Below are 25,546 nucleotides of genomic sequence, written 5' to 3' on the forward strand. Positions count from 1 at the left end.
CAGCTAGGTGGCGCCGCACCACACGCTGTCCTATGGACTTGATTAATTGGTGTTACCGTCCACCCTCGGCCGGAGGAGGGAAGTTGCCCTCCTGCACCTCTGAGCAGGGAATCCTCCTCGTCAGTAGCAGAGCAGCTCATGTGGAGGAAACAGCGAGGACAGAGAGCAGCTAGCATGCGCGGACAATTCACGTAAATGGCGCGATTTAAAAGGAGTTTATACCAGCGTCTGCTGTTTGTCGTTTTTCTTCCAATCACAGGTAAGAAGCAGGACGACTTTTACTCATTTTAACCTGTGAGCGGTGTCCTGTTGGGACATCGCTGTGAGTGTCCGCTGCGGACGTGTGTGTGTTAGTCTGCGGACTTTAACAAGAGCTCGCAGATTCAGTTTTAGCTAGCTGCCTACAAATCTGGGAATAAACTGAAGATACGGAGGCAGTTTTTAAACATATTTGATGCAACTTTCGTTATTTTAAAAGCCATAAAACATGAGTATTAAAGGCAAAACGTCCTCTTTTGGTTCATTCAACAGTCAGTCTTAACTTCAAATGTTCACCTGGTTAATTGTAATCCATTTATAGGTAGATATAAAAACTGTATTATCAAGGGTGTCAAACATAGGGCCCGGGGTCCAGAATCGTACAGCTAAAGACTCCAGTTTGGCTTATTGAATTTCTTCGAAAATATGAAGGAAGGCATCATTTTTCGACTTTTAATTGTATTTTCATATGAGGCTACACCTTTTTATTACCTACACAAACCTCCCCCATGGTCGTTGATACTACGCAAAACAAAATAAGTAACAGATTAATGACAGATTAATTAAATTAAATGACAGAAAGTTCAATTTTTTTAAGTAACTACTATAAAAAGCCATCAGTTTTGCACTAGGTTGACTGTTAAAAAACAAAAAGATGACATTCTGTCAATAAACAAAAAATATCAATTTTATAATTACAGTATAGTTACAGCTCTGCACAGTGACCCAACAGAGTTTTTTTTTTCTGGATATTTACATATTTATTTCTTACAGTTTAAACCCAAAGCAGTATTTCTTTGTCATGTGGAAAAACTGACATATATTCCTCAAATTGCGCTTCTCTTTCTATATGAAAAAATCTCAAGGAATAGATCTGTGATTAAGCTTCTTTACACTGATATAAATAGGAGGTTCCCACAATGTAAAATGAGTTTAAAATCCCTGCGTTAGAACGTCTGAATATACTTTAAAAGTACCACAGAGTATTAGTAGAAACTGTGAGTCAGGGGTCGAGTTGAAATCAAAGATCAGAACCAGCTACCAAAACAAAATCAATACATATAACAAACAGAGTTGGTGCATGAGTAATATGAGAAAAGATGCAGGCTTTATCCATAGCCTGTTCCTTTCTTATACATTTTATAAGCTTGTAAGATGTAAATATAGTTGCACGTTGTCCTGTTAATGGTTTAAACTGCAGACGTGGTCTAATAGGACAATCTGTTTCATCTCCAGCTTTATAGCCTTAAGTAGGTGGTGCAGGAAGACCTCAAGCTTGAGTGTTATGACTATACTGGACAGTAGACCTCCTGCTGGCAGGCCTACAAGCCTCTTAAATGTGATATTTCCCTTTGTAGGTGTTGTAAACTGGCTCCACAGACATTGTTAAGACCCAGCTAGAAAATATCAAACCGAAGTCTTTAATTTTTTTGACATCAGGCTGGTCTTAAACTCTTTAACTGGTGTACAAATGCTGATAAATTCTTTAAATCATAACGACTCTCTTCCTGGTTTCTCTGCCTGCAGGTGTGTTGAGCTTTAGTGAGTTGTTTTTCATCAAGGAGCCCCTCGATGTCACCGTCATACGGAAAGAAGCAGCTATTTTGGACTGTCAGGCGCGTGGAGAGGCGCCCATCGACGTCAGATGGCTCAAGAGCGGAGTACAAATCGCGGAGAATGAGCGGGTGTACCTGCTCTCCAACGGCTCCCTTTTTATTTCAGAGGTGGAGAGCAGAAGAGGAGACAAATCAGACGAAGGGTTTTATCAGTGCCTTGCTCAGAACAAGTATGGAGCAATCCTGAGCCAGAAAGCCCACCTTACAATCGCAAGTGAGTATCAGGGATATGAGTTGTGTAATCTGGCATGATTTGCTGTTATACACATATTTATTTGATGCTCAGTCTAGTGTCTGGGGCAGCTTTGGTGGCAGCAAGAAGATGGACAAAGTCTTCAAAGTTAGGGCTTAAAAGGGATGCTGCTTGGAAATGAGGAAAATGCCCATTGGTGTGTTAATGAAGGACCAGGAGATTTGAAAGGTTAGGAGCAGTGTGGGATACTGGCTCTCCAATGCGAAAGAGCAGATGACCCCTATTCACTGGCCCTGGCTTTCATGTTATTGCACCCTGATGGCTCGAGGAATTGTTCTTTTTGAATGGTTTCTCCTCCAGCGCTGTGCGAGTTGGCCTCGTATTTTCAGGGGGAGGCAGGGGAGGCTTCAGACAAAGTTGGTCTTTTGGCACCTTATATCTTCTTCTACACACAGGCCCTGAAATTTGCTGCCTTGTTGTGTCACTTTGTAAAATGTTTTCTTTTCTTTTCTTTTTTTTAACCTGCCTTGAGTGTGTTTTCTGTTGCTTTTGATCAATTAGTAACCAAAATGTACATTAAAAATGCTGTAGGGGAGGGGATTTTAAGAGCAGGTTGTGCCAAAAAACCTGCAATTGGCATGTGTTGCATAACAGTTATTGTGTTTACATTAATTATTCTGGAGCGGTACCACAGGCAGTGCTCTCTGATAGAGCTCCCAGTCATAACTCTGACATTTTCTGGTGTTTAAAAAGTGTGGCTTGATTAATTGATTGAGTGGTTTAGTTTGCTTTATAGCTTTAAGTTAAGAGGTGATAAAGGCTGCCTGTAAGCTTTACTAGTTTGTTTTAAAACAGCACTTAGACCTGCTGGAAGGTCTATCTGGAAGCTCATAAAATTTTCACATACCTGAGAAATGCTCAGTTGAAGGACACAGAGGTAGCAGTGGGGGTTGTTGTAAGTGGTTCACACACACACAAATGTGAATTGCTGCTTTCCCAATACTGCGGCTTTACCCTGAGTGTCTAAATGACCAAACTTTATTGCAGGCCTTAGCAGGTCAGTAGGGATCGTAGGCTTAACCCAATTGTCTTCTGCCTCACTGCCCCGGTGAAAGAGTATAAAGCTTTTCACTCTCTTTTTGTCCACATTACCTCCCGGCTCACAAAAGAAGAAGGCATTCTTTGTGGGCAAAAGTGGACAGAGCTGCTGGAGGTGGTCACCACAGCAAGGCTAATTGCACTGGTCGTAAAAGTTAAATATTAGTAGATCTGCATTTTGATTAATTATCATATGACCTGCCTGTTGCATGGGGGTCTGCTCATTGATGTCTGATTTTTGGGATCTTTTCATGTGTCCTTCAGCTGATTTATGCTGCTTTTGCAGGCAGTCTGCTCCTTGGTAGCTTTTTCAAACGTTGCTCCATCTCTGGAGGGATGTTCGTTGTTGTTTGAGAAATATGGTGGTGATGGAAGGTAACTTTAAACACGGGACTCTGAAGCACAAAGGTGAGAAGAGATTTGGCCTTGATGAAAGGAATGTGACACCTGAGCCTCATTGTGTGACTTTTGTCAACAGACCTCAGATTGATGGGGATTTCAGTACAGGGACTGCCTCTTGCGTTGTCTCCCCAGAAAAATATACCACTACAAGTGAATACTGTATAAAAACAGGAAAATTTCCAATTTTATTTTTAATGAACATTTACAGCTCTGGCTTATTTGTAGCTCCCATACTGATGTAATGTGGGCACTGTCTACTAGTGAAAAAATATCCTCAGTTTTGGTGATCCTGGTGAAAGCTGATGAAGTGAAATGAAACAGTTTGTCAAAATATTCACTTAAAATTCTCAAGTAGGAATAAACACAGTGAAGATGTCCAGTTCATTGACTCCAGTGGTAGTAGATGTGAGGCCTAGCAGACACTGATGGGCTACAGGTACCTGTTTATGGAGGCTTCTCAAACAAAGTGGCCACACCCCTAACCATCCTCTACCATCCAGGTGGATGAAATGTGGCTGTAAACATGCTGTAAATTTGGAAATTTTAACATGGATGTCTGTAGGGATTGATGTATTTTGTAGTAAGCCTCGAGTGGCCATTAGAGAAACTGCAGTGTTTTGAAACTTGTGGCTCAGTTCTTGCAGCTCTGAAGGTTGATGCTTGGTAGATCTGAGGACTAGAATAAGACAATAAAATGATGGCCAGTGTGTTAGGAAGTGAATGCCCCATGCTCTAGACTGTGTCACTATTTTCCTCCTCTGGCACAGGAACTGAAATCAGCTGATTGTAGTGTAAGTGCAAGAACCGATCTTGATTCCCATCCCTACCTGCTGTCCAACAAGAAATAATGATAATAATTTTTGTTGATGAAATAGGCAAAAATAGCAGGAAAATGCATAGACCTCTGTTAAGTCAGATAACAGAGATTATGATAATAGTATCCTCGGTTAGTGGTCTGTTTAGCTTTTTTAATGTTTATAAGAAAACAAATTTTCACAAGTGAGAGAGTTTGGCATGAATTCTTACTCTGGGTAGTCTTTACTTTGTTTGTGCTCATGCTTTAAAGGAGGTATTCAAAGGAGCTGCTGCAAAGTTTATTTTACCTCGCTGGTGTGTCCACAGCCTGCAAGGTCAGGACTGTGACATTATTTAAGTTGCTAAGGAATGCATCTGACTTGCACCGGCTTGGCACATTTTGAAGCCCCAATAAGACAAATGCAAACCTTACACAGTGTGAACTGCAATGTGAGTGAAGGAAATGCCCTTAAGTGAGACAACTCAAACCCAAGATTCTCGTTTTTGTCCTCTGCTGGTTACAAAAGGTTACCATGGTTCCCCTGAACACCGGGCCCAAAGGTCAAAGGTTTCTTTTAACTTTTCAATAGATGGAGGTGCAGTGAGACACAGAGTAGGCCAAAAAATCTGTCCTGCAATAATGCTGGGTGCTCATCTGGCTTGATAAGTTTCCTTCAGAGTGATCATGAGCGTCTATCTCTCATATGTTTTATTTCATAGCACAACAAAGGATAAAACTTTTGCCAAAACCAGAACAGTATGTAACAGAAGGTATTTACAGAGTGACTTTATTAACTCTGTTCTCTGCTAGGGAGTTTCAAGACAATGAAGCCACTGTTTGCGAGTGCAGGGTTGCTGTTGAGTGATTGGAAAACTTTGCAGCAGAGATAAGGAATTGGAGAAGGGGGATGAATGCTCTTTCCAACACTGCTCCCCCACTGCCCATTCGGAGCTTTGAGAGGTCACACTGCTCATGGGAATAGCTCTTTGTTTAGCCAGGCCAGTGGTCACTTGACTGTCCGACAGCCTGCATGGAGCAGCGCCACATCTGCCATGCAGCTAGTGATTGATTTTGTGGGCTTTTTCAGCCTTGCATTCTTCGTCTTGCTTATCAGCCCTTTTTCTTCTTTCAGAGCCTGTATTAATGTTCAGTAGGGCCAGTGATCATAGTAAAGGACTCATCACTCTTCATAATTAAATGGCGATGCTTTTCAATAGTGCTGCTGGAATTGGTTTATTTTAGTCTCAGCATGTGGTTCACTCCAGTTAACAAGAATCAGGCTCATAAGAAGAGTAGATTTAACTCTACTTAGAAAAGTCATAGAAAGTGCATGTTGTTGATTTAAATAGTGTAACATGCTTTTGTGCAAATCTCTAGAAAGCTGGACGTGCAGTATTATTCAAATTGACATAATTGAAATAATTTTTTACAAGTAAAAACAATAAACGAGCAACAGTAAACTGCCATAATGGGAATTAAAACCACAGCTTTCATAACTGCTTATCTAATTAAATTAGAGAGAGAAAAGATAATAACCTTTCAATTCACGTTATCTGTCCATTCTAGCTGTTGTATATTGTGAAAAAGCTGCTGGACCATCTGTATTGTTTTATTTTGTTGTAACAGAAACAACCGGAAGATGTCACTGAACAAAAGAGGAATTATTATTATTATTATTATCATTATTATTATTATTATTATTAACATTATTTAAAAGCCTTACAGCTGGGCAATGTGGTTTCTAGGTAGTTTTCCTGGCAGCATTGAGCAACAGGACTAGTTTGGGGTGGTCACACAGGACTCTGCCATAGTTGGGTACTATGCAGGATTTGTGGAGGTCAGAGGTGAGAGGTGAGATTACTGGGAAGGGCAGATGGTCGGAACTGCTTTGTCAAGCCTTTAGGGAATAAGGCTGAGGTATTTACTCTGTTTGATTTAGGGGAAAGGCCAAAATGTTACATCAGAGATTGTTATGTTGGTATATTTTGGTGTAGGAAAGGAAATGACACCACATAACTCACTGTGAAATGCACAGAATAAATGGCCTAATCAGTAAATGTGTATATTTGACTGAATTTGAAAGAGCTTGGCTGTTTGCCTTGATGATTTTATCCACGTCTTAGATGCCTCTTGGCAAACATCATGCCTCAAAGAGGGGCCGCCTCCTGATTTTCAGCTTAGAACAGTGCACAACAAACCCTCAGCAGTTAAAGATTTTCTTCCTTCTTGTCTTAGTGGTTAATCAATAATCGGTGATTGTCCCGCTGTTTGTCAATCGAGCATCACTTGAGTGAATGGAAAGGCAGCGTGGAGAGGCAAAGGATCAGAGCAGCTCATCTCTCATGCCCTGCAGTCATATCACTTCAGCAGGGTAATGGCATTTTTGTAAGAGGTTGTGTTAAAACAGGAGGGGCAGGCAGGAGAGGGCCTGGGAGAGGCGGTTTGAATGCCTCTCTCTGCTTCTGTCCTCACATCAAACATCCACAGTGGAGCTAAGGAGGCAACAGCTCAAGGCTAATTAGATTAAACGTGTCCATGGTGAAGACATCTGATCCTGACAACAGTTTGACTTTTGTCCAACGGTTCATCAAAAATGGATGAAACCAGCAGCCATGCCTTTTTAATGTTTTCATTCATGAAGTCCCTTGAATGACACAAAACCCCAAATAGTCCTAATAAAAATGCAATTTAGTAATTAGAAGTTAATTTTATCTCTGGAATCAAACTACAGATCCTTTCTTTCCTCCCCAAATGTCAGCTTGATTTGAAGGTGAGTTTCTGTTAAATGTGTAAAAGTCATAATTCACTGAACGGAGTCTGAGCTCTGCTGTTGTTTAACACCACAGCAGCTGGCAGCACTGCTTACACACAGCCATCCATCACCCCCTCCCCTATAGGCACCACTGTGTATTTATTGCAGTTAAGGGATTTCCTGGAGACTTTTCTCGAAAGCAGAGGTTATCACAGCACTGAGCTAAAAGAAAAGTATCCCGATAAGGATGTTAAATAGCAGAGTGTAAAGGATTATAGCTGGAAATGAGTAATTCGGATATCATCCATTTCACTGTTTGGTTTATGCTTGTCTCCTCTGTGCTTTCTCTTTGTTTTCTTCCTTATTTGTAGTTTCTTTGATATTTCTAAATGCAGCATCTCCAAAGGTCTCTTTGGATGTTTTTTTGCAGTAAACATGTGACAGACATGGTTTTAACTTGATGTCCTGCTTCCTGTTCTTTTGTGTTTCTTTTGCTGAGTGGTGATGGCTCACTGCAGCAGAAGCGGCTCTGGATGTGTGCTCAGAGGTTAAAGAGCACCACAGTGTGTTTGTTTATCCATTGCTGAATGGGTGATGGTTTTGACTTAAAAGCAGGCAACAGCTTTTGAAAATGGACTTACTGAAATTTAAAATTTAATTTGTTGGTCCACTGCAAAAATATTTTACAGTCTACTGATTTGTTCATCTGTGGCATTGATAATTTGATTTTTTTTATTATAGTAAATGTTAGCAAGCTGTGGGGCTCACTGTTCTGTCTATCACAGACAAGAGTGCAATTGATTTCTTTTAACAAGCGATTGACCTCCTGCTTCTCCTGCTTTTTGAGTAGAGGGGGGCACAAGGATCCGGGTGTCTTTCAGGATTTTTGTGACTCAGGAGGAACAGCTATTCAAAAACTTTGATACATTTACGCAAACATCTAAAAGGCCTTATTGTAAATCAGGTTGGGTCTTATTTGCTTGCTTCTTGGCTGGTGGCTGACACTAGCTCAGTTTCAGAGAAACCCAATCCACGCAGGATGTAGCTGTTCCACTCCAGTCACCACCTTCCTGCAGCATGCTGCATGTGTACAGCTTCAGGAGCAGGCACGTCTGTTTTCTGATATATGACTGAGATGGATAGATGACGTCATGATAATCACAAACTTGGATATGTTTGTAACACTTTGATTTGTTTTGACTTAGTTGAGCAAAACCTTAAATGTAAATAATTATTGTTTATTATTTTAATGGTACAAATTAACTCTCTGTACTTCTGCATACATAAGAAGTCTCTAATCTGTCTCCTGGTTGGTTTTGTTGCAGGTATTTCCTCATTTTCAGTCCAGCCGACGTCTATTGTGGCGACTGAAGGCTCAGTCGCCAGGTTTTCCTGTAAAATTGTTGCACACCCTCCTCCCATCATCACTTGGGAGTTCAATCGGGTCACATTACCCCTCGCCACTGAACGGTATGCACTCTGTTGTTTTCAGTTTAATTTGATCTTACTCCTTTACATTTTTCCTACACAGATTTTTAGATGAGATTCTTTATTAACCATGATTTCATGTTGTCTAAGATGTTTCATATGTAATTGGTCCATATTGTAAGTATCATTGTTGTGTGGGTGCGTGTGTTTCTGTCATTCAGAATCACAGTCCTGCCCAGTGGTGTTCTTCAGATTCAGGGTGTGCAGCAGGCTGATGCCGGAAATTATCGCTGCATCGCCACCAATATTTCCAGTCGCCGCCGAAGCACGGAGGCAACCCTCACTGTGACGCCAGGTGTGTTAGCCAGCTCACTTTTTGCAAACTTGTAATTTTTAAGCACACAGTTGAGTTAAAAAGTCTGACTCTGAAACAGCTGTTTGTTGAAAGCCCTGCAGCTCGCCATGTGCACTAAAGCTGTCTTCTGCTCTCTCTCCACAGGTCCCAGACCGCAGCTTCCCCAGAGACCTCGTATCATCGCTTCACCACAGAACATCTCGGTGTCACTGCACCAAACTGCCATCCTGGAATGCATGGCCACAGGCAATCCCCGACCCATCATCTCCTGGAGCAGAGCAGACAGCAAGCCTATTGATGTTTACAACACCAAAGTGCTGGGGAACGGCAACCTCATTATCACAGACATCAAGCCCCAGCACGGAGGAGTCTATTTGTGCAGAGCCACCACACCTGGCACAAGGAACTATACCATGGCCTCAGCTAATGTCACTGTGCTAGGTAAAAACAGAATATACTACTCAGGCTGTTCATGATTTCATTTTGTGATGATCATGTAGAATTGAACATATTGCGCTTCTTTTTCTAAAGCACCGCCTTCTTTGGTGGAGTGGCCTGAGAGCCTTACACGCCCCAGAGCTGGTACCGCCCGCTTTGTGTGCCATGCTGAAGGAAATCCAACGCCTCGCATCACTTGGCTCAAGAACGGAGAAAAAGTTCACTCTAATGGTCGGATCAAGATGTACAACAGGTATGTTTCTCTTCAGGAAATTTAAAGAGTCATTACTGTGACCCCAAATTATCATGAGATGATATTTGAAAGTTCTTGTTGACCAGTTTAACTTTAAAGTGAAATATATTTATAAATGTGCCAATGGAAATTTTGTTGGTTTCCTCAAAATTTGCACCTGAAATCATCTGGGTCCATACTCTGTATCTCTGGGTGTTTCCAGCAAACTGGTCATCAACCAGATCATCCCTGAGGATGACGCCATCTATCAGTGCCAGGCAGAGAATGAGCAGGGATCAGTCCTCACTATGGCGAGACTCATCGTGGTAATGTCAGAGGACCGGCCAAGCGCGCCCAGGAACATTCGAGCCGACACTGTGTCGAGCTCTGCTATCCTTCTGGCTTGGGAGAGACCCCTGTATAACTCTGATAAAGTTATTGCTTACTCTGTGCACTACATGAAGGCTGAAGGTAAGCAGGATCCACACACGCTTTGTTGTTGTTGTTTTTTTTGGTAACTGGAACCGTATATTAAGACACGATTTTCGTGGCATTTCCAGTCTCATGAAAATCTAACTTTCTGTCAGACACTGTGACGTTAGTGTTGTGTTGTTGTACTCCAGAGTTAATTGGAACAGCTGCGTTTTCTGAACCAACAGGACATGTTAAGCTTTAAGATGCAGGGTTCCTTCCTTTGCTGGATAAAACACAGGATGCACTATTCACAAAAAACACAACGGTTGTAGTGTGGCAGCAGAAAAGCCTTAAAGCCTTTCAGTTTTCCTGGGAACTTTCTTTCTGTTGACAACAAGAGTCACATTTAAACAATGCAGCATTTCAGGAAAATGTGCAGGCTGTGCATTCAAGGACTGCACTTCATTATAATGCTACTGACTTCCATTGAGGAGGAGAAATGTACAGAATTCAACTATTGAAAAAGAACACCTGCTGGATTTTTGGTGGGAATAAGGATGTCTGAGAAAAAAAACAGGATGTCGCTGCACAAATAACTGACATCTGTCAGGAATTTGTTGCACTTTTCACAGATTTTTTTTGTCCTCTTGGTGCCACTTAAAGAAGCTGGCTATCAGGAAGTGTGCTCTTTACCTGAGGTTGTTGATAGAGGTTTGGGACTAAACTGAAGATCTACTGAAAAAGGGAACTTGTTAGCCAGTGTGATGGAGTGGCCAAAAGTGTGTATTCTATGAGGGAAAGATAGTTTAAATTGGACAGGAAGTCAAGCTTTGTTAAGACTTCCAGGGAGCCGTACTGAGGCATTCAGACTACACAGAATACATTTTTGTTTGCCTGAAGTACCTTATTTACCAATTAGACCAGATACCAGTCCGTCTTTGTTTCTGACTTGGCTGGTTGTTCCAAGGGGCAGGAAGTGAAAACTGTAGCTGTATAATATTCTTATTACAATGAAAAAACATGGGAATGCACAAAGCAAGCTGAGCAGTGCTAAAATAAGACAAAGTGACTGGACATACATAACATGTTGAATAAATTATTAAAACCTACAGTAACAAAACTGTATGATATTGTTGCTGATTTTTTGGGGGTGGGGGGGGCTAAAGTTTAATTGTTCTGCTTTTCATTGTCATCTCAACATTTTTTTTTATCCTGTCATTTGTCCAGGATTAAACAATGAGGAATATCAAATTGTCATTGGAAACGATACAACTCGCTATATTATTGATGATCTGGAGCCAGCGCACAACTACACCTTTTATGTAGTCGCCTACATGCCGATGGGAGCCAGTCGCATGTCGGACAACGTGTTTCAGCACACACTTGAGGATGGTGAGGTCTCCAATAACAAACGATAAAATGATTAATGCAGTCAATACAAAACAAGAAATAAGCCCTGTTCAAGTAAAAACATTACATTGAACTGAAGTAGATACTGAATTTTCTGCAGATGAGTTAGCCATGATCTTTCCTGTGTCATTGATTTAAAACAGGATATGTTGCTGTGCCATATGTTTTTTAGTTGTATGGGTGGTTTTACTAGAGATCGCTTCTTCCATTGTTTGTTTTTATATTTCAGTACTGATACATCACAGCACAAGTTCCTGTTTGTGGATAGCGTTCTTTGGCACATATATCGGGGTGCAGTGGGAGGTTTGAATGTCCAGTGTTAGCTACAAGGTGGTGCACAACAAGCAACTTCCTCCCTGTTTAGGATTTCAGACTGGCTAGCCCTTGGAAACAGAAGGTTTGAGTAGATGAATGAGTGGTGCTGGGTGTTCAGAGCCTCTCTTTGACATAATACACAGGAAAGGGTTAAAAGACAAAAAAAAAAAACAGTCTGAAACTGAGTGCGTAGAGCACCGTGAAGCTTTTGGCTTACAGGTTTACTTGTACATGCTCTGAGCTCATCATTTAAACTTTGGTCCGCAGTTCCCCTCCGCGCCCCGGAGCTCAGCCTCACCAGTCGCAGCCCCACAGACATCCAGGTGTCTTGGCAGCCTCTTCCAGACAAGCTGAGTCGTGGCCGAGTCTGCAGCTACCGCTTGTCCTATCGTACCAGTTCTGACAGCGCAGTCTCACAGATAGAACTTCCTGGAGAAAAGACCCAGCATCTCCTGGAAAACCTGCAACCCGACACCATCTACCTTCTTCGAATTGTTGCTGCCACCAGTGTAGGGTGGGGTGAGCAGTCCGCCTGGACATCGCACCGCACCCCGAAGGCATCCGGTGCTCAAGGTACTTAAAGAATTGTGCTCATAACCTCTAAAATAGAAGCATTTAATCAAAAATATGAAGTCAAAATTGTATTTTAAATAGATTCTCATCCAAGCAGGGGAAGTTGAGTCAAAAACGTGAATTGGGCAAGAGATTGAGAAGAGCACGCTCTAATAATCTTGTTAAGACATTGCATTTGTTTCTCTCTGACCTTTGCCCTGTGCTGTCAGTAACATTGGAAGGGCTTCGGTCATGGGTCATAAAGGGAGACCTCGGGCTTCAGAGCTGGACAGAATATATGGCTGTTTAGAGCTAGATGTGAAGCTTTGGGAAGGGGGAGGGGAGGATTTGTGTTTTTTTTCTGTCCATCTCTTTTACCCTTAGTGTCCAGTGTAAACTCTGAAAGGCAACTTCTATTGGCAAACTCCATTCCCGTCATTCCTAAATGTGTGAAACAACCTTCCTTATCTCTACGTGTGGTTTCTATTGAGTGTTTAAAAGTGTGGGGGGATGGGGGCATCATTTGACTTTTCAAAAACATTTACCTGGTCAGGACAGAAACTTCCTCTGTCACCCAAAAACACCCGAAACAGCTCAAATAATGGATTATAGTTGTTTTAGGATCAAGTTCCTCTTTTGTAAGACTTTATAAGAAGACTGTGACGTACTTGTAAAAAATAAATAAATGTGGTTTGTATGGTCTTCTTCTACTGCAGTTCCCCTGGCTCCTGAGCTGCATCTGGAGTCTTTAAACTGCACCACTATTTTGGTACGTTGGCAGCTGGCACCCAGAAACTCAGCGAGTGTGCGGGGCTACAAGCTATTCTACCATGAGGAGAGCCAGCCTGAGAGCACCCCAGTTCAGTTTCACGCCTCGGATAATAAACACACCATCGGAGGGCTCGGTGAGTTTTCACCTTAGGTTACCTTCTGCCACCAATTTGGCTGTTTGGGTCATTTTACAGTATTTTCACATGAACACCAACACGTGATGGAAGTTGCCTGTTTACTTTGCAAGTTTTAAGATCTGTTAAGATTTTGAGGCATTCTGTGAAATTTTTTTAACAACATGTTATTGCTTTAACAGTACTTGGTTTTTATTAATATTGCCTACGTCATAATTAAAGGTGTCATAGTTTAATGATTTAATATGGCTGGAAACCGATATTTGCTAAGAAAAGATCCATTGAACTAATGGGGTTCTTTGCAGGGAAAGTGTGTGTATGTTCGTGTGCGTGTGTGTGTGTGTAATCTGAGACCATCTGTGTTTTGGTAGCTGCTGCATGTGAGTTCCCAGCTAAGACATTTGTTTGCTTGCAGTGTCCCAATTATTCAGATGAAATTATCAAACTTTGCATAATTTGAATGCCAGTATTCTAACAACTAAAGTGATGGACAAGGTGTACATCCTCTTGCTTACCTGCCTTGTTGCTTGTTTATCATGTGTCTGTCTCTGTCATTTATGGAAATGCATACAGTAGAGAAAGAAGTCTTTAAGATTTTTTAATTTAAATCTGGATTTTTATTAAAATCTGGATGCATCTTTTTAGGGAACGCTCACGTTCTTTTTAGGGAACGTGAGCGATTAATTAGCTTAAGTCGTGTCACATTTGGAGCAGAGGTTCTTTAAGTGGGAAACATATCAGCATCACATCCCGTTTCCACGACCTCTTGACTTCTCCAGGACATCAGTGTGCGGCTTTTCTGCTGCTCCTGAATAGCGTTCGGGACACATCACAGCCTCTCTGGCCTTTAGGTCAGATTCATTTTAGCTTTTTTGTTTGACAGAGGAAAGGGGGCTCAGGCTAGCTCCACGGACAACTGACCATCTGTGGCCAGAGGAGGTCAGCCAGGTGGTCAGCAGCTGAGTTGTAAATCAGAAGCCTCTGTGCTCGAGTGAGATCAGAAAGAGAGAAAGGCAAGGGGTCACTCTGTATTACTGTAGGTGTGAAGTCTAAATGATACAGGTGTTCAGTAAGTTAGAATTTACTTCAGTAAACACTATAGCTGTTTAGGCTCATTCTGCCACATCCTATGAAAAATATGACAACTATACCCATTTCTCCTGCTAGGATTAACTCATAGTCACAGACACTAAAATTACTTGCCTAGATATGACGTTATACCTGGAATATTATTTTAATCATTACTATAGCTTGTGGTTCTGGAAAAAGTAAAAAGATTCCTCTGTATTCAGTTAAAGTTTGTGGGTTTTTTCAGTATTTATTAAATGTTTTAGCAAGAATGGTTGTATGAAATATTTCTAAGCTGTTTTGGTTTTTGTTTTCTTGTTTTTTGCCCTGAATATTGGATGTTCTGGGGTGTTCTGGGAGGACGATCGAGCTGTGGTCACTCTGCAAAATACAGCTTCTGCTGAATTAAAAGAATCATCTTTTGTTCCTCGTTGTTAAAACAGCTTTCCACGGCTGTGTTTTAAAGAGGGTAAGACTGTTTTGTGGAGGCTGATTTATCATGCCTTTTATGACTCCTTTGAGCAGTGTTGCTGGAGGAGCATTAAGATCAAAGACTCCTATTCTGTTTGGCTTTGAGGGCCACAAAGATGGTGTATTAGCCAGAATTTCAAGGAAAACCAGCCTCTGACCAACTGAGAGCTGTTGGCTAAACAATGAGCATGTCTTGTGAGCTCACTATGTCACAGGTTTGAGATTTCTTCCTCATAAATTAGCTGCAACGCTGTGCATGGGGAGAAAGGTGTGAACTGAAGTGTCCGACGTCCTGTGTGGCAACACTTCCTGCAACACAGAAGGCATTTCTGTGCTGTGAGCAGTCTGACATTTCCTCTAATTATACCTGCTTTCTTTTCTTTTGAAATTATTTTGATAACTATTTTACGCAATCTTGTAACAGCATTTGGATTCTTGTTAAAATAAAGTTTGCATTGGAAAAAGGTTGAAAGGATATTTGGATGGTAAAATGAAAAAGTAGCAATAGCATGAGTTATAAATATTTTTGACTGCATTGGCCTTAGTCACAGTAAGCTTCTGGCCATTCCAGACCAACTAAAGCTGTGGAAGAGTCCAGTGAATTCAACAAGTCTTTCTTTCTCTCTTATTTATTTGTTATTTTCATTTCTATAAGGGAAGAATGTGTGTTTCCTTCTTTTAGAAGCAACATTGCCTCACTTTCAAGGTGATCTTTAAAGATGATCAGGCAATGAGCAATGGTCTCAGCTTAGATGATAGGCAGTAATCCGTTACATGAGTCTAGTTGTAGTGATTTTTCTCCATATTCCCTTATGGGTTCCCCCCCCCGTTTTGGTTTTACATTTAAGTGGTCTTAGATGAATTATTGGATTATTGAATTATGAATGAATGCATTAACTGTGTCTGTTACACTCTGTTATTTACTGCAAATTGTTCTCATTAGATAATGGCAGCTAGTAAAGCTGATTGAAATGAGCTCGTAGATTGATGCAGTGTTAGTCACAGAGCATCATATGCTTTGGAAATATTTATGGGTTTATAATTCAGTGTTTTAGTGCCTGTGTTCTGGCAGTTTTACATTTCAAATTATATTTTATAGCTTAAGTTGCCTGGCCCCATGTGGTTACTTAATAAGAAAGCTGCCCTAAAACCATATATAGGTTTGTGTTTGCTTTTCTCTTAAACTCAGCTTTAAAAATGTGCTGGAAGCAGCTTTGAGGCTGTTGATCATTGCAAATCAAATCAGCTTGTGCTGTGAATTAATTTTCCCATAATCTACTTGATTTTGTATACAGCAGCCAATAGGATTGATTTCTGATCTGTCATCTGTAGGAAAAAACACAAGGTGCTGATTCAGTTGCAGAAGAACATGCACTGAACTCACTCATGACAATCCAGATGATTGAAAGCACACCGTAAAAAACAGGAATGTGGTTTTAGAGGCTCCAGTTTGGTATAAATGGCACGGTGATGTGACCTTTCCTCGCATGTGTATTCTTTGCTTGGCCCATGAGCGGCACAAGTTGTCATAGCTGAAGCTTAAATACCTCTCATACCTGTTGGCACCAGGCAGGACTGCAGATTTATCTCACAGCTGCAGGCCATGTTGCATCTTGTCCACTCCTTTTATTAAACATGAGGCGAAGCATGTTCTGTGTGAAAGACAGTCTTCATTTTAAAAAGGCTATGTCATGTTTAACCTGCGTGTGTGTCTGCTGATTTGTGTTGGAGGCTAAAGACAGGAATAGCAGGGGTGGTGGTGGTGGTTAATAGATGCCGGTGTGAGGGCTCATGCAGGAATTGACATTTATTGCCTCTCTTCGGCCCTGGGGGCCTTTCGCAACAGAACAACACTGCAAGGGCCAACAGGAACTGCATTTTAGCTGTTTAAAAACGGGGGGGGGTGATCACAAATGGCTCGAATATCCCCAAACAGAATAATTTATGGGAGTAAAAGCCTGAATCCCAGTGGGAAGGACAGGAAAGCATCTTCTCCCAGGGAATGGCTTTGAAAGCGGAATACAATGTGTAGTATTGTAGCCACATTTACAATTTGTAAATCTAGTTCTGCATAGGAAAAATACCTTCCAACAGCAATATTTACACTCAGTCTTTTCATTAAATAAAGAAAATTCACTTATACAGTTGAGTGTTTCATGTAAGAAAATGGAGAAACTTCTTAAACATTTTCAGTTTAACTGAAGGAAATGAAGTGAGCCACTTCTTCTGAGTTGCATCTTCCCCTACAAGATTGGTAATGATTGTGCTTAGTTTAATTAAGAGTGACTTTTATTTCTTAAGTCTCTGAATTTCTCTATGTTTTTTACTACAGTTTATTTTTGCATTTTTTGAGTAGCTTACTTGATGGATTATGAAACATGGCATATAAGTTTTTTTTATTACATGTGCTGTAAATTAAATAGAATAATCATCTATTAGAAAAAAATCTGCTTATTAATCTTAAAGAAGGTCAGTGTAAGTCGCAGTCTTAATATGAGGAACCATTAGTTCAGACTATTTTCTTATCTTTTGTATTTCTTATCTTTTGGTGTTGCAAAATCCTTGTTGTTGTCATTTGTTGGTTTGATTTTGTTCACCTGACTGTGTTGTTGAGAGCTTCAAGAGTCATCTTCATGGTTTTATCAGGACACTTTGATACTACTTTAAGCCATTTTGACTCTTGGTGGTTCCCTGCTCATTCACTCACTTCCTCCGCTTGACCCTCCCCCTTCAAGGGGAGAGAGGTAACCCACCCCCACCCCCCTTTTTGCAGGATTTAGCTTGCCCAGATTCCATGTCAAAGGTCGTGGCCCAGATGTCACAGCTTCCCCCCTCTCAGAGCTCCTCTCTCACATAATTACGGCAGGCCCATTGTATTGTGGGTTTGGGTAGAGGTGCATGCTACATGCCTACTCCTCTTTAGAGGTAAGGCTTAACAAACGGCTCAGAAACTCCAGATAACAAGGAGGATATTGTAGAGCTGTAGAAGTCGAGGAATTCTGTTTTCACTTAGTTCTTCTCTATAAACATTTGTCTACTCTGCAGCAACTCATGAGATAGTTTACATTGCTGAATATTGTGTTCTTTTATTTTTCCTCTTTCCTTTTAATTGTCTTTAGGAATAACTAAGGTTTTAGGCTTCCTGGGCAAAAAAAAAAAAAAGAGGTTCAGCTCATATTCCACACCCATGACCCCAGATTCTTTCAGTTTTATCTTGGCCTGACCTGTTGGCCCTGGTGTGACTCCAGTGAAACTCCTCAGGGCTCTGTGGGGGTGCAATGTGTGTAGCTCCACCCACGCTAAACTTTGCAAACTTCCATGGAGATAAATTCATCTCCTGTGGTCTCCCTATTCTCTTGAGCTTCTAAATGTCAGAGCATCCAATACATCTGTTTATGTTTTCTGCAGGACACACAGGACTCTGATAGTAGTAGTAGTAGTAGTAAGGATTGATTGGTTTGTATTTCGTTATTTTGCATATCCACCTGTGTTTCTCACCAAACTGTGATCCTGCATCTTTGAAACATTATTTTACTGTGGGTCACATTTTGTTTACAGTTTGTAAGCACTGGCCATTATGAGGATTTAGGGGTAAAAGGGACATGTGGTCAGTTGGCTATTGTTCAGCAGAGGGTCTTCAGGGTCACTAAGGCCTGCTACTGCTGCTGACCATCAGCAGTGTCCTTCCCAGGGGGGTTTCACTCCAGATTTAACCCCTAGATTCAGAACCCGAGTAGGTGTGGCCACTGACCAATGACCAGCAGGCCTGACAGGGCTGGAGAAAGAGCTTTCTTTATATGTGGTCAAAAGGCTGGGGGTGACAGGGTGATGAATGGGAGGGGGGCTTATCTTTTCTGCTGCCTTGGGTGGTGTCGAAACTGACCAAAGGACTCACAGCACAGAGCATCTGTCGCCCTGCCCTACCCCTCGTTCTCACCACGCCATCAAACCAGAGCACATCACTGACCTCACACCCACACCGGCCAGCTCTCTTTCACACAGCACCCCCACTTCCCATTAGCTTTAGGAAACACATCTGGCACAGTGTTGTGGCCCATGCTGACTTGTGTAAGGAATTGTCAGTCTAAATCTTAAGTGCTCTTTTTTTAATCTCTTAATGTAGATCCAAGGAAGAAGTACCACGTTAAGATCCTGGCTTATAATGTTGTGGGAGATGGGTACCAAGCAGACCAGACTATCAGCACCCCTGGATGTGTCTGTAAGTCCCACGTTATACTAGAAAAGTCAGACCACATGGTGCAGAAAAAGTGGGGAAAAATAACAGTACTAATCTAGATGTACCTCTCAGCTGTTCGAGATCGCCTGGTACCCCCTCCACCTCCTCCACACAACGTGTATGCTAAAACCAACAGTTCGACTGCCGTCTTTCTGCACTGGGGCCGACCAGCATTCACCTCCAGCCACACAGTCAACTACACCGTCCGCTGCAATCCAGTTGGTCTGCAGAATGCCTCCTTGGTGCTCTACCTGCAGACGTAAGAACACTAAACATGACTACATGTAGATTGATTTTCATATTTGTTAGCATCTAATTTCACCTGCATTTACTGCATGACCACCTGGTTTCCTTTTACAGTTTAGTTTTTATTTTAAGTTTTACTTTTTAACAGTATGTTTTTTTTAACAGTAACAGTAATTTTGACGTTTTAGCACAACCTAAAATCAGCTGAACACATTTCTTAAACTGTGTGTTTACAACACTTTAACAACATAAATGCTGTCTTCACACTTGCTTGGGAAAGTTTACAAGTACTTCTTTCTTCACACTGCCATTACAGCTCCATATCGCCCTCTTCTGGCCATTTTTGACTCTTTAAACACACCCCTCTGAGGTTGGCTGTGTTGTCTTGCCAGTGAGTATTGAATCTGTAAAGAAGATCACAATTCGTAAAGTGTGCATGTATTCTGCAGGAGTGAACAGAGTCTCCATGTGCGAGATCTGGAGCCCAACACCAAGTATGAATTTGCTGTTCGCCTCCATCTTGACCAGCTGTCCAGCCCCTGGAGCCCTGTGGTCTATCAGAGCACCTTCCCTAAAGGTGAAAACGCGAAACATCTTATTCACCCATTAATTTCTTAATTTACTGTTGGCACAAAGACAAACATCCCCACGTTAAAGCTGCTCTGAGTTCACTTTGGCCTTTCATTCTCACCTCCCAGCTCCCATGCGACCTCCTTCCAACATCAAAGTGACTCTAATCGAAGAAGACACCGCGCTTGTTTCATGGAAGCTGCCAGATGAACTCAACGTACCTGTGACACGCTACACAATCCTGTACGCATCCAGAAATGACTGGATAGCTGGGGAGTGGCAGGTGATGGAAAGGGAAGGTAAGGAGAAACTCAGAACAAGAGCATTTATGTACAGGTGTGTGTATATATGCATGACTGTCGAGCAAACAGTCATCTGGGAATCAGTGACTCTGCCTCTGTCTTCATTGTACTCCCAGAATTCTCCAGGATAGCCTGAGTTCACTGCTTTGTCTTACTGCCAAGTTGTTTAATGACAATTAAAGACAACAAAGACTTCGATTTACAGTCTTGTCGACCATTTTCACATAAAGATGCTTTTAAATGTCTTCTGTAAATGAATAGCCTATATCTTTTTACTGCAAGAATGGATGGTAAATAATTTTTATACATCTTGTACTTTGATAGCTTATTGCTCTAAATTTGATATGTAGTAAGTACACACAATAATCCGATTTCATAGGCATTGTCAGAATTATTTTCAGTTATGTGTGTTTATTTCTTTTTTTTCATCTTGAAAAAACAAGCATATCTACACTATATAAGACAGCACAGTAAGCATATGTCAGCTGTTTAATCGGACAGTTCTTAAATCCATTACAAAGTGGACTGTCAGGATGATTCAGTTTTCTGTAAAGTTGTCAGTAAAATGAATGAAAGCCCAGTTTTTAGTGGAGCCAGATAAGAGTTTTGTCTTTCTCGGTTAACTTTACACTTGAATCATTCTGCTGTTTGTTTCGTTTAAGATGTTATCAATTACAAATGACAGACTCTTGCAAAGTCCTTTCCCTCCCCTGAGCAAAAACAGAGTTATAAAGCAAATTCTGTCCAATAAGTTTTGGAAGGAAGGAGCCAGTTAAGAGGTGTTTTTAGGAGCAGATGACCCTGGGAAAAAGATGAAAAAGACTCAGTTTCCAGTTTGACCCCTTTATAAGTTTTGCCACTGGCCACTAGGTGGTGTTAGTTAAGCCCTGGTCTTCTAACCCCTACCTGGACCCCTCAAACATTCCACTCATGTAGCACTTCCAAGCACCACCAAGAATTGCTTAAATAGTAAAGAATTGGCTAATCATTTTTGGTGTTTGCTTTATGGAAATTTGTTGTTTTTAGGTTACTTTTTTTAGTGGTTTAAACATTTTAAAAAGGTGACTCTGAAAAGAATAAAATACCCCTTTATTGTCATTGTACGTGTACAACGAAGTTGTGCTTATGTTTTTATTTAATTATTTTTTGTCCTATTGTAAGCTGATCTTGAGGGTCTTTAAAGGTGCCTATAATAAAATGCAGTATTATTATTGTTATTATTATTATTAGTAGTAGTAGTAGTAGTAGTAAGGTTACTGCAAAAACATAGTTAAATAAAAAATCCATGACTGTAAAAGTCACAGGATGGTTCTCAGCTTGAGCAGTATTTTGGTTACTAGCTATTTGCCATTATACCAATATCCACATTTATAATCTATAATAAGCAAAACATTTAAAAATTAAAGAACTGATGGGAGAAACACCCTTTAACCTTTTTATGGCTGTTGGCATTGCATAGTATGTCCACCAGAGGGTGCTCTGCAACTTCCCTTTTGGAACGTGTTTGGAACGCTCTTCCCAAGATGACTTGGGACAATTAACAATAAAACAGGATGTATAAACAGAATTGCTATGTATATATATATATATATATCTCAATCTGGCTCTAATAAACATTCTTTTAATCAATTTGTCTACTTGGACAAACAGTGTGTTATTAAATGGAGAACCTTGTTGTCTTTGCTGCTTTTATGCTTTACACACACCAGTGTATTCAGACAGAATTTCGTCTCACAACAGGGACCATCACCATGGCACTGCTGGAGAACCTGAAGCCCGGCCAGGTTTACTTCGTGAAGGTTTCAGCATCCAACGACATGGGTGACGGTCCGTTTTCTCACGCGGTGGAGCTGACAGTACAAGAAGATCTCCCCCTTGGTCATGATCTCCGGGTTTCTCGTGGCTCCACAAGTCAGTGAAACCAACATGATGTCTTACAGTGTAAAGAGTTTCTTTTTTTAAGAGGTCACATGATAACCTGACAGTGTTTCCTTGGCCCATAGCGTTTTCTGATAGCTTCTACCACCTGGATCAGAAGTCGATGACCGGTATCAGCGTTGGAGTCTGCATCGCTCTCATCTGCATCATCATCTGTGCCTTCATCATCATCTGCAGAGGCAAAAACAGGTACCTGGTGTCTCTGAGTATAGTGACCATGTCCCACATCAATTCAATTTTATCTATATAGTGCCAAATCAACAACAGTTGCTTCAAGACATCCAGGTTTCATCTCCAAACACGTCACTTTGTGTCCTTTCAGGAAACTTTCTGCTGTGAAAACATACAGAGAGGCAATGAGCACATCTGCTGCAGCTGCAAGACCTCCATCCTCTCAAGGAGAAGCTGAGCATGCCGATGTGAGCGTGCCAATGATAAATCAAAACCATTTTCTTGATGCAAAGGTACAGCACATTATACTCGTGACAATAAAATCCAGGAAAAAAAAACTTTAAATATTTTAATTAAATGTGTTAACTTATATTTATTTACATTTTGAGAAACGTGACATTGTAAAAAAACAAATTCAAATAATCAGTGAGCCACAATGACAGTACAGGTTTATAATTAGATGCCAATGTGATGAGAGCTGCTTAAACAACATTTTAACTTGTAATAAAGCCTCTTTTGTTGCTGCTTTTCTTGCAGGGTGGAACAGAACTCATCATCAATTCTCTCGGCCCCGTTCAGCACACCGCTGAGAGGAAAAGGAAATGGTTCTCCTTCAGCAGTGATGTGAAAAAGGAGACTAAACCCACACAGGTGAGATTAAGAAAAATGAGTCCTTCTCAATAAGTGATTACCAAATGATCAAACCTGAAGACGACAGCATGGTATGTTGTGTCTGTTGGGTTTTAAATCTAGTTTGAATCACTTCTTATGAGGGCTGAGTATTTTTTCTGTTGATTTGCACGAGCCGTTAAGATCTCTGCAGATGTGAAACTGAGCTGTGAACAGTCAGACTAATAAGAGAAACTTTCCCTCTGTGCTGCAGAACACAAGACTTGACGCTTCCTCTTACCAGCACGGCACCACAGTGCTGACCTACGAAGAGGAGCTTTCTCCAAACCAGCCCACCAACCTGCAGACCCTGCTCGGACGTCCCGGCGACACGGAGGGATCTTCCAACAGCGAGGGCAGCCACGCCACCGGTGACTCAGGCCGCTACTCTCATGACGAGACTGAGCTGACCAACCTATCCTCGGGGCCCAGCAGCCACCTTGCGTCTCCCACGGCGGAGGACGGGACCGAGTCGGACTGTAGCAGCTGCGCCGAAGAGCTGAACGAACTCTCAGAGGAAAATCAGAGCAAACAGAAGGCGAAGGAGTCAATGAATGCTGGCAGCTGTCGACACGAAGCCCAGAGCAGAGTGTGAAGGCGTGTGTGTGTGTGTGTGTGTGTGTGTGTGTGTGTGTGTGTGTGTGTGTGTGTGTGTGTGTGTGTGTGTGTGTGTGTGTGTGTGTGTGTGTGTGTGAAGGCGGTAGTTTACTTGCAGAAACATTCACATAATATAAAAGTGTGCACACTCACCAGAGCTTTCTTTATTGTTCAGTTACACTGCACGCCAGTGAGTGCAACCATGCTGCCTGCTATTTGGGCTGTTATGAGTTTGCCTTTTTTGCTTTAATTGCATCGCAGAGCTAAGAAATAGGCACACACATACCCCTCTGTAAAACAAAAGTGATATAAGCATGTTAAACAGGAAAAGAAACAAAACAGACTAGTCGACTAGACTAAAAGTTTAAAAAAAACCAAAAAACCATGCCAGAAGCGGTCAAAAGTGATCACATTTGAGTGATCATGGACGAGGTTAAGCACTGCCTTAAAAGTAATTTGAAATTTGTCACATTTTTGAGTAACCAAAGTGTTTAAATGTCACTGAAATGTGTGGCTTTTAGCACAGTGCTTTACGTCACACACATGCGCCTTAAAGAACTAATGTGGAGTGGTTATATGTCAGTTTACTCTGACATAGCCGATATAAAAATCCTTTTAATGAGGAAAGTACTGAAAAGACACCTTTTTTTCATGTTTTTTTTCCATCTGCCACAGGATAACATCTTAACTTGCATTGTATATGAATGATATAAATTATTAGGTAACCTGACTTTGTTTCTGTTGCCATCTTGTAAGGACGGCAACATTTAATCATCTTGTCATATATTCATGAACATCTCTGTTGTAGACTTTGAGCTAAGCTGTCAGCTGTAGCATCAAATTAAAGAACATGAGATGTGAGCGATTACTAATCTTCTCATCCAGCTCTAGGCCAAGAGAGAATAAGCACCTAAAATGACCAAAATATTGAATTAATCACAAACAACAAACCTGATAATGTTATTTTAATGTGCAGGTAAACTGCTGGCCTGAATGTGAGTATGACTGTGTTGATATTTTTGTTTTTTCTTCTTCTTTGTTTCCACACACAGTGAACGCTAAGCTAACAAAGTCCTTCTACAGTATAAAGTGTTGACAGGAAAGCTCGTTTTATCCTTTTAACTTCCTTCTCTTTCTCTCTCACTCTCTTTTCATTTCCTGTGTGCGTGTGTGTGCGTCTGTGTGTGTGTTTTTCTCACCCACCATGAATGTTTAAAAAGGAGTGTCAAAGTGACATTTCTGATGCTATTTAAGAGTTTATCACTGGAGCGAAAGGGAGGTCCTTTTTGCTGATTATCTACCTCGGTTTGCCTCATGGGTAAACCTCCCACTGTAAATTTAATAACTACTTAAACCTTGCGTTGTGTGATGGGCTGCTTCCGTCACATTACACTTTATACTTCCTCGTCTTCTCTCCTCGCTTTGTTCTGATGTACGGGACAGTAAGGGCGCTGCAGCTCACTCCTGTCACTCCACCTGTGGTGTGGACTGAAGGATGTAACACACACTCACAGTTTATTATTTATCACCTCAGATGTTGCTGAGGCACTGAGCCAGTATTAATAGGTCTTTGTTCAGTTTTTTTTTTTTTTATCAGTTACTGATATAATGAATGTCTGTTTTATCTTTCTTTTTTCTTCTTTATGTCGGTGTGCAGTCGCCCTTGCTACTCCTGTTTTTATACTACCTCGTTTAAGATTTAATTTTATTGTCTTATTGTTTTCCTAAACTCAGGGAACAAAGTTTAGTACGTTCGAAAAGTCGTGTAGTGTTATATGATGGACTGACAGGGTATCTTCTCAGTACTAAGAAGTTTTCGTGTGTAATTGCCTCAAAGAAAACGCTATGAATGTATCTCTGACATTATGTGCCAGCAGCTCAGATGTTTGTGCTGCCCTCCCCACAGACGGACACATCTGCGGGTTCTTTAATGTCTGTATGTTGACTTCTTCTTCATTGTATCTGTGTAAAGATTCACACCAGAAGTGCTTGCAGCGGCATGTCGGTATGGAAAAGCTTTATGATCGGCCTTAATGTGGACAGCGTTTCCTCAGACTCCAAAACCAAAGCCTAATCTCTCTGAGGGAGACGCCCCACGTGAGGATGCAACACA

At 41.2% G+C, this 25,546-nt stretch overlaps 1 protein-coding gene across 1 annotated transcript; it reads left to right on the forward strand.

Annotated features, from left to right (window-relative positions):
- Positions 1-25,546, forward strand: prtga (protogenin homolog a (Gallus gallus)). The gene is made up of 19 exons (XM_003442346.5): positions 1-259; positions 1,786-2,088; positions 8,441-8,585; positions 8,765-8,898; positions 9,043-9,339; positions 9,430-9,589; positions 9,792-10,039; positions 11,210-11,374; positions 11,975-12,280; positions 12,976-13,164; positions 18,827-18,922; positions 19,013-19,199; positions 19,636-19,763; positions 19,885-20,055; positions 21,799-21,969; positions 22,062-22,185; positions 22,319-22,460; positions 22,705-22,818; positions 23,051-25,546. Exons 1-19 carry the CDS (start codon positions 196-198, stop codon positions 23,429-23,431), a joined length of 3,525 nt encoding a protein of 1,174 aa, XP_003442394.1. The 5' UTR covers positions 1-195; the 3' UTR covers positions 23,432-25,546.

This window comes from Oreochromis niloticus, linkage group LG1, assembly GCF_001858045.2.
Source record: "Oreochromis niloticus isolate F11D_XX linkage group LG1, O_niloticus_UMD_NMBU, whole genome shotgun sequence".
NCBI lineage: Eukaryota > Metazoa > Chordata > Actinopteri > Cichliformes > Cichlidae > Oreochromis > Oreochromis niloticus.

Coding starts and splice junctions, on each gene's coding strand:
- prtga (XM_003442346.5), top strand. CDS start 196: ATGGCGCGATTTAAAAGGAGTTTATACCAGCGTCTGCTGTTTGTCGTT. Junction 18,923..19,012: donor CAGCACCCCTGGATGTGTCT/GTAAGTCCCACG, acceptor TGTACCTCTCAG/CTGTTCGAGATCGCCTGGTA. Junction 20,056..21,798: donor GCAGGTGATGGAAAGGGAAG/GTAAGGAGAAAC, acceptor GTCTCACAACAG/GGACCATCACCATGGCACTG.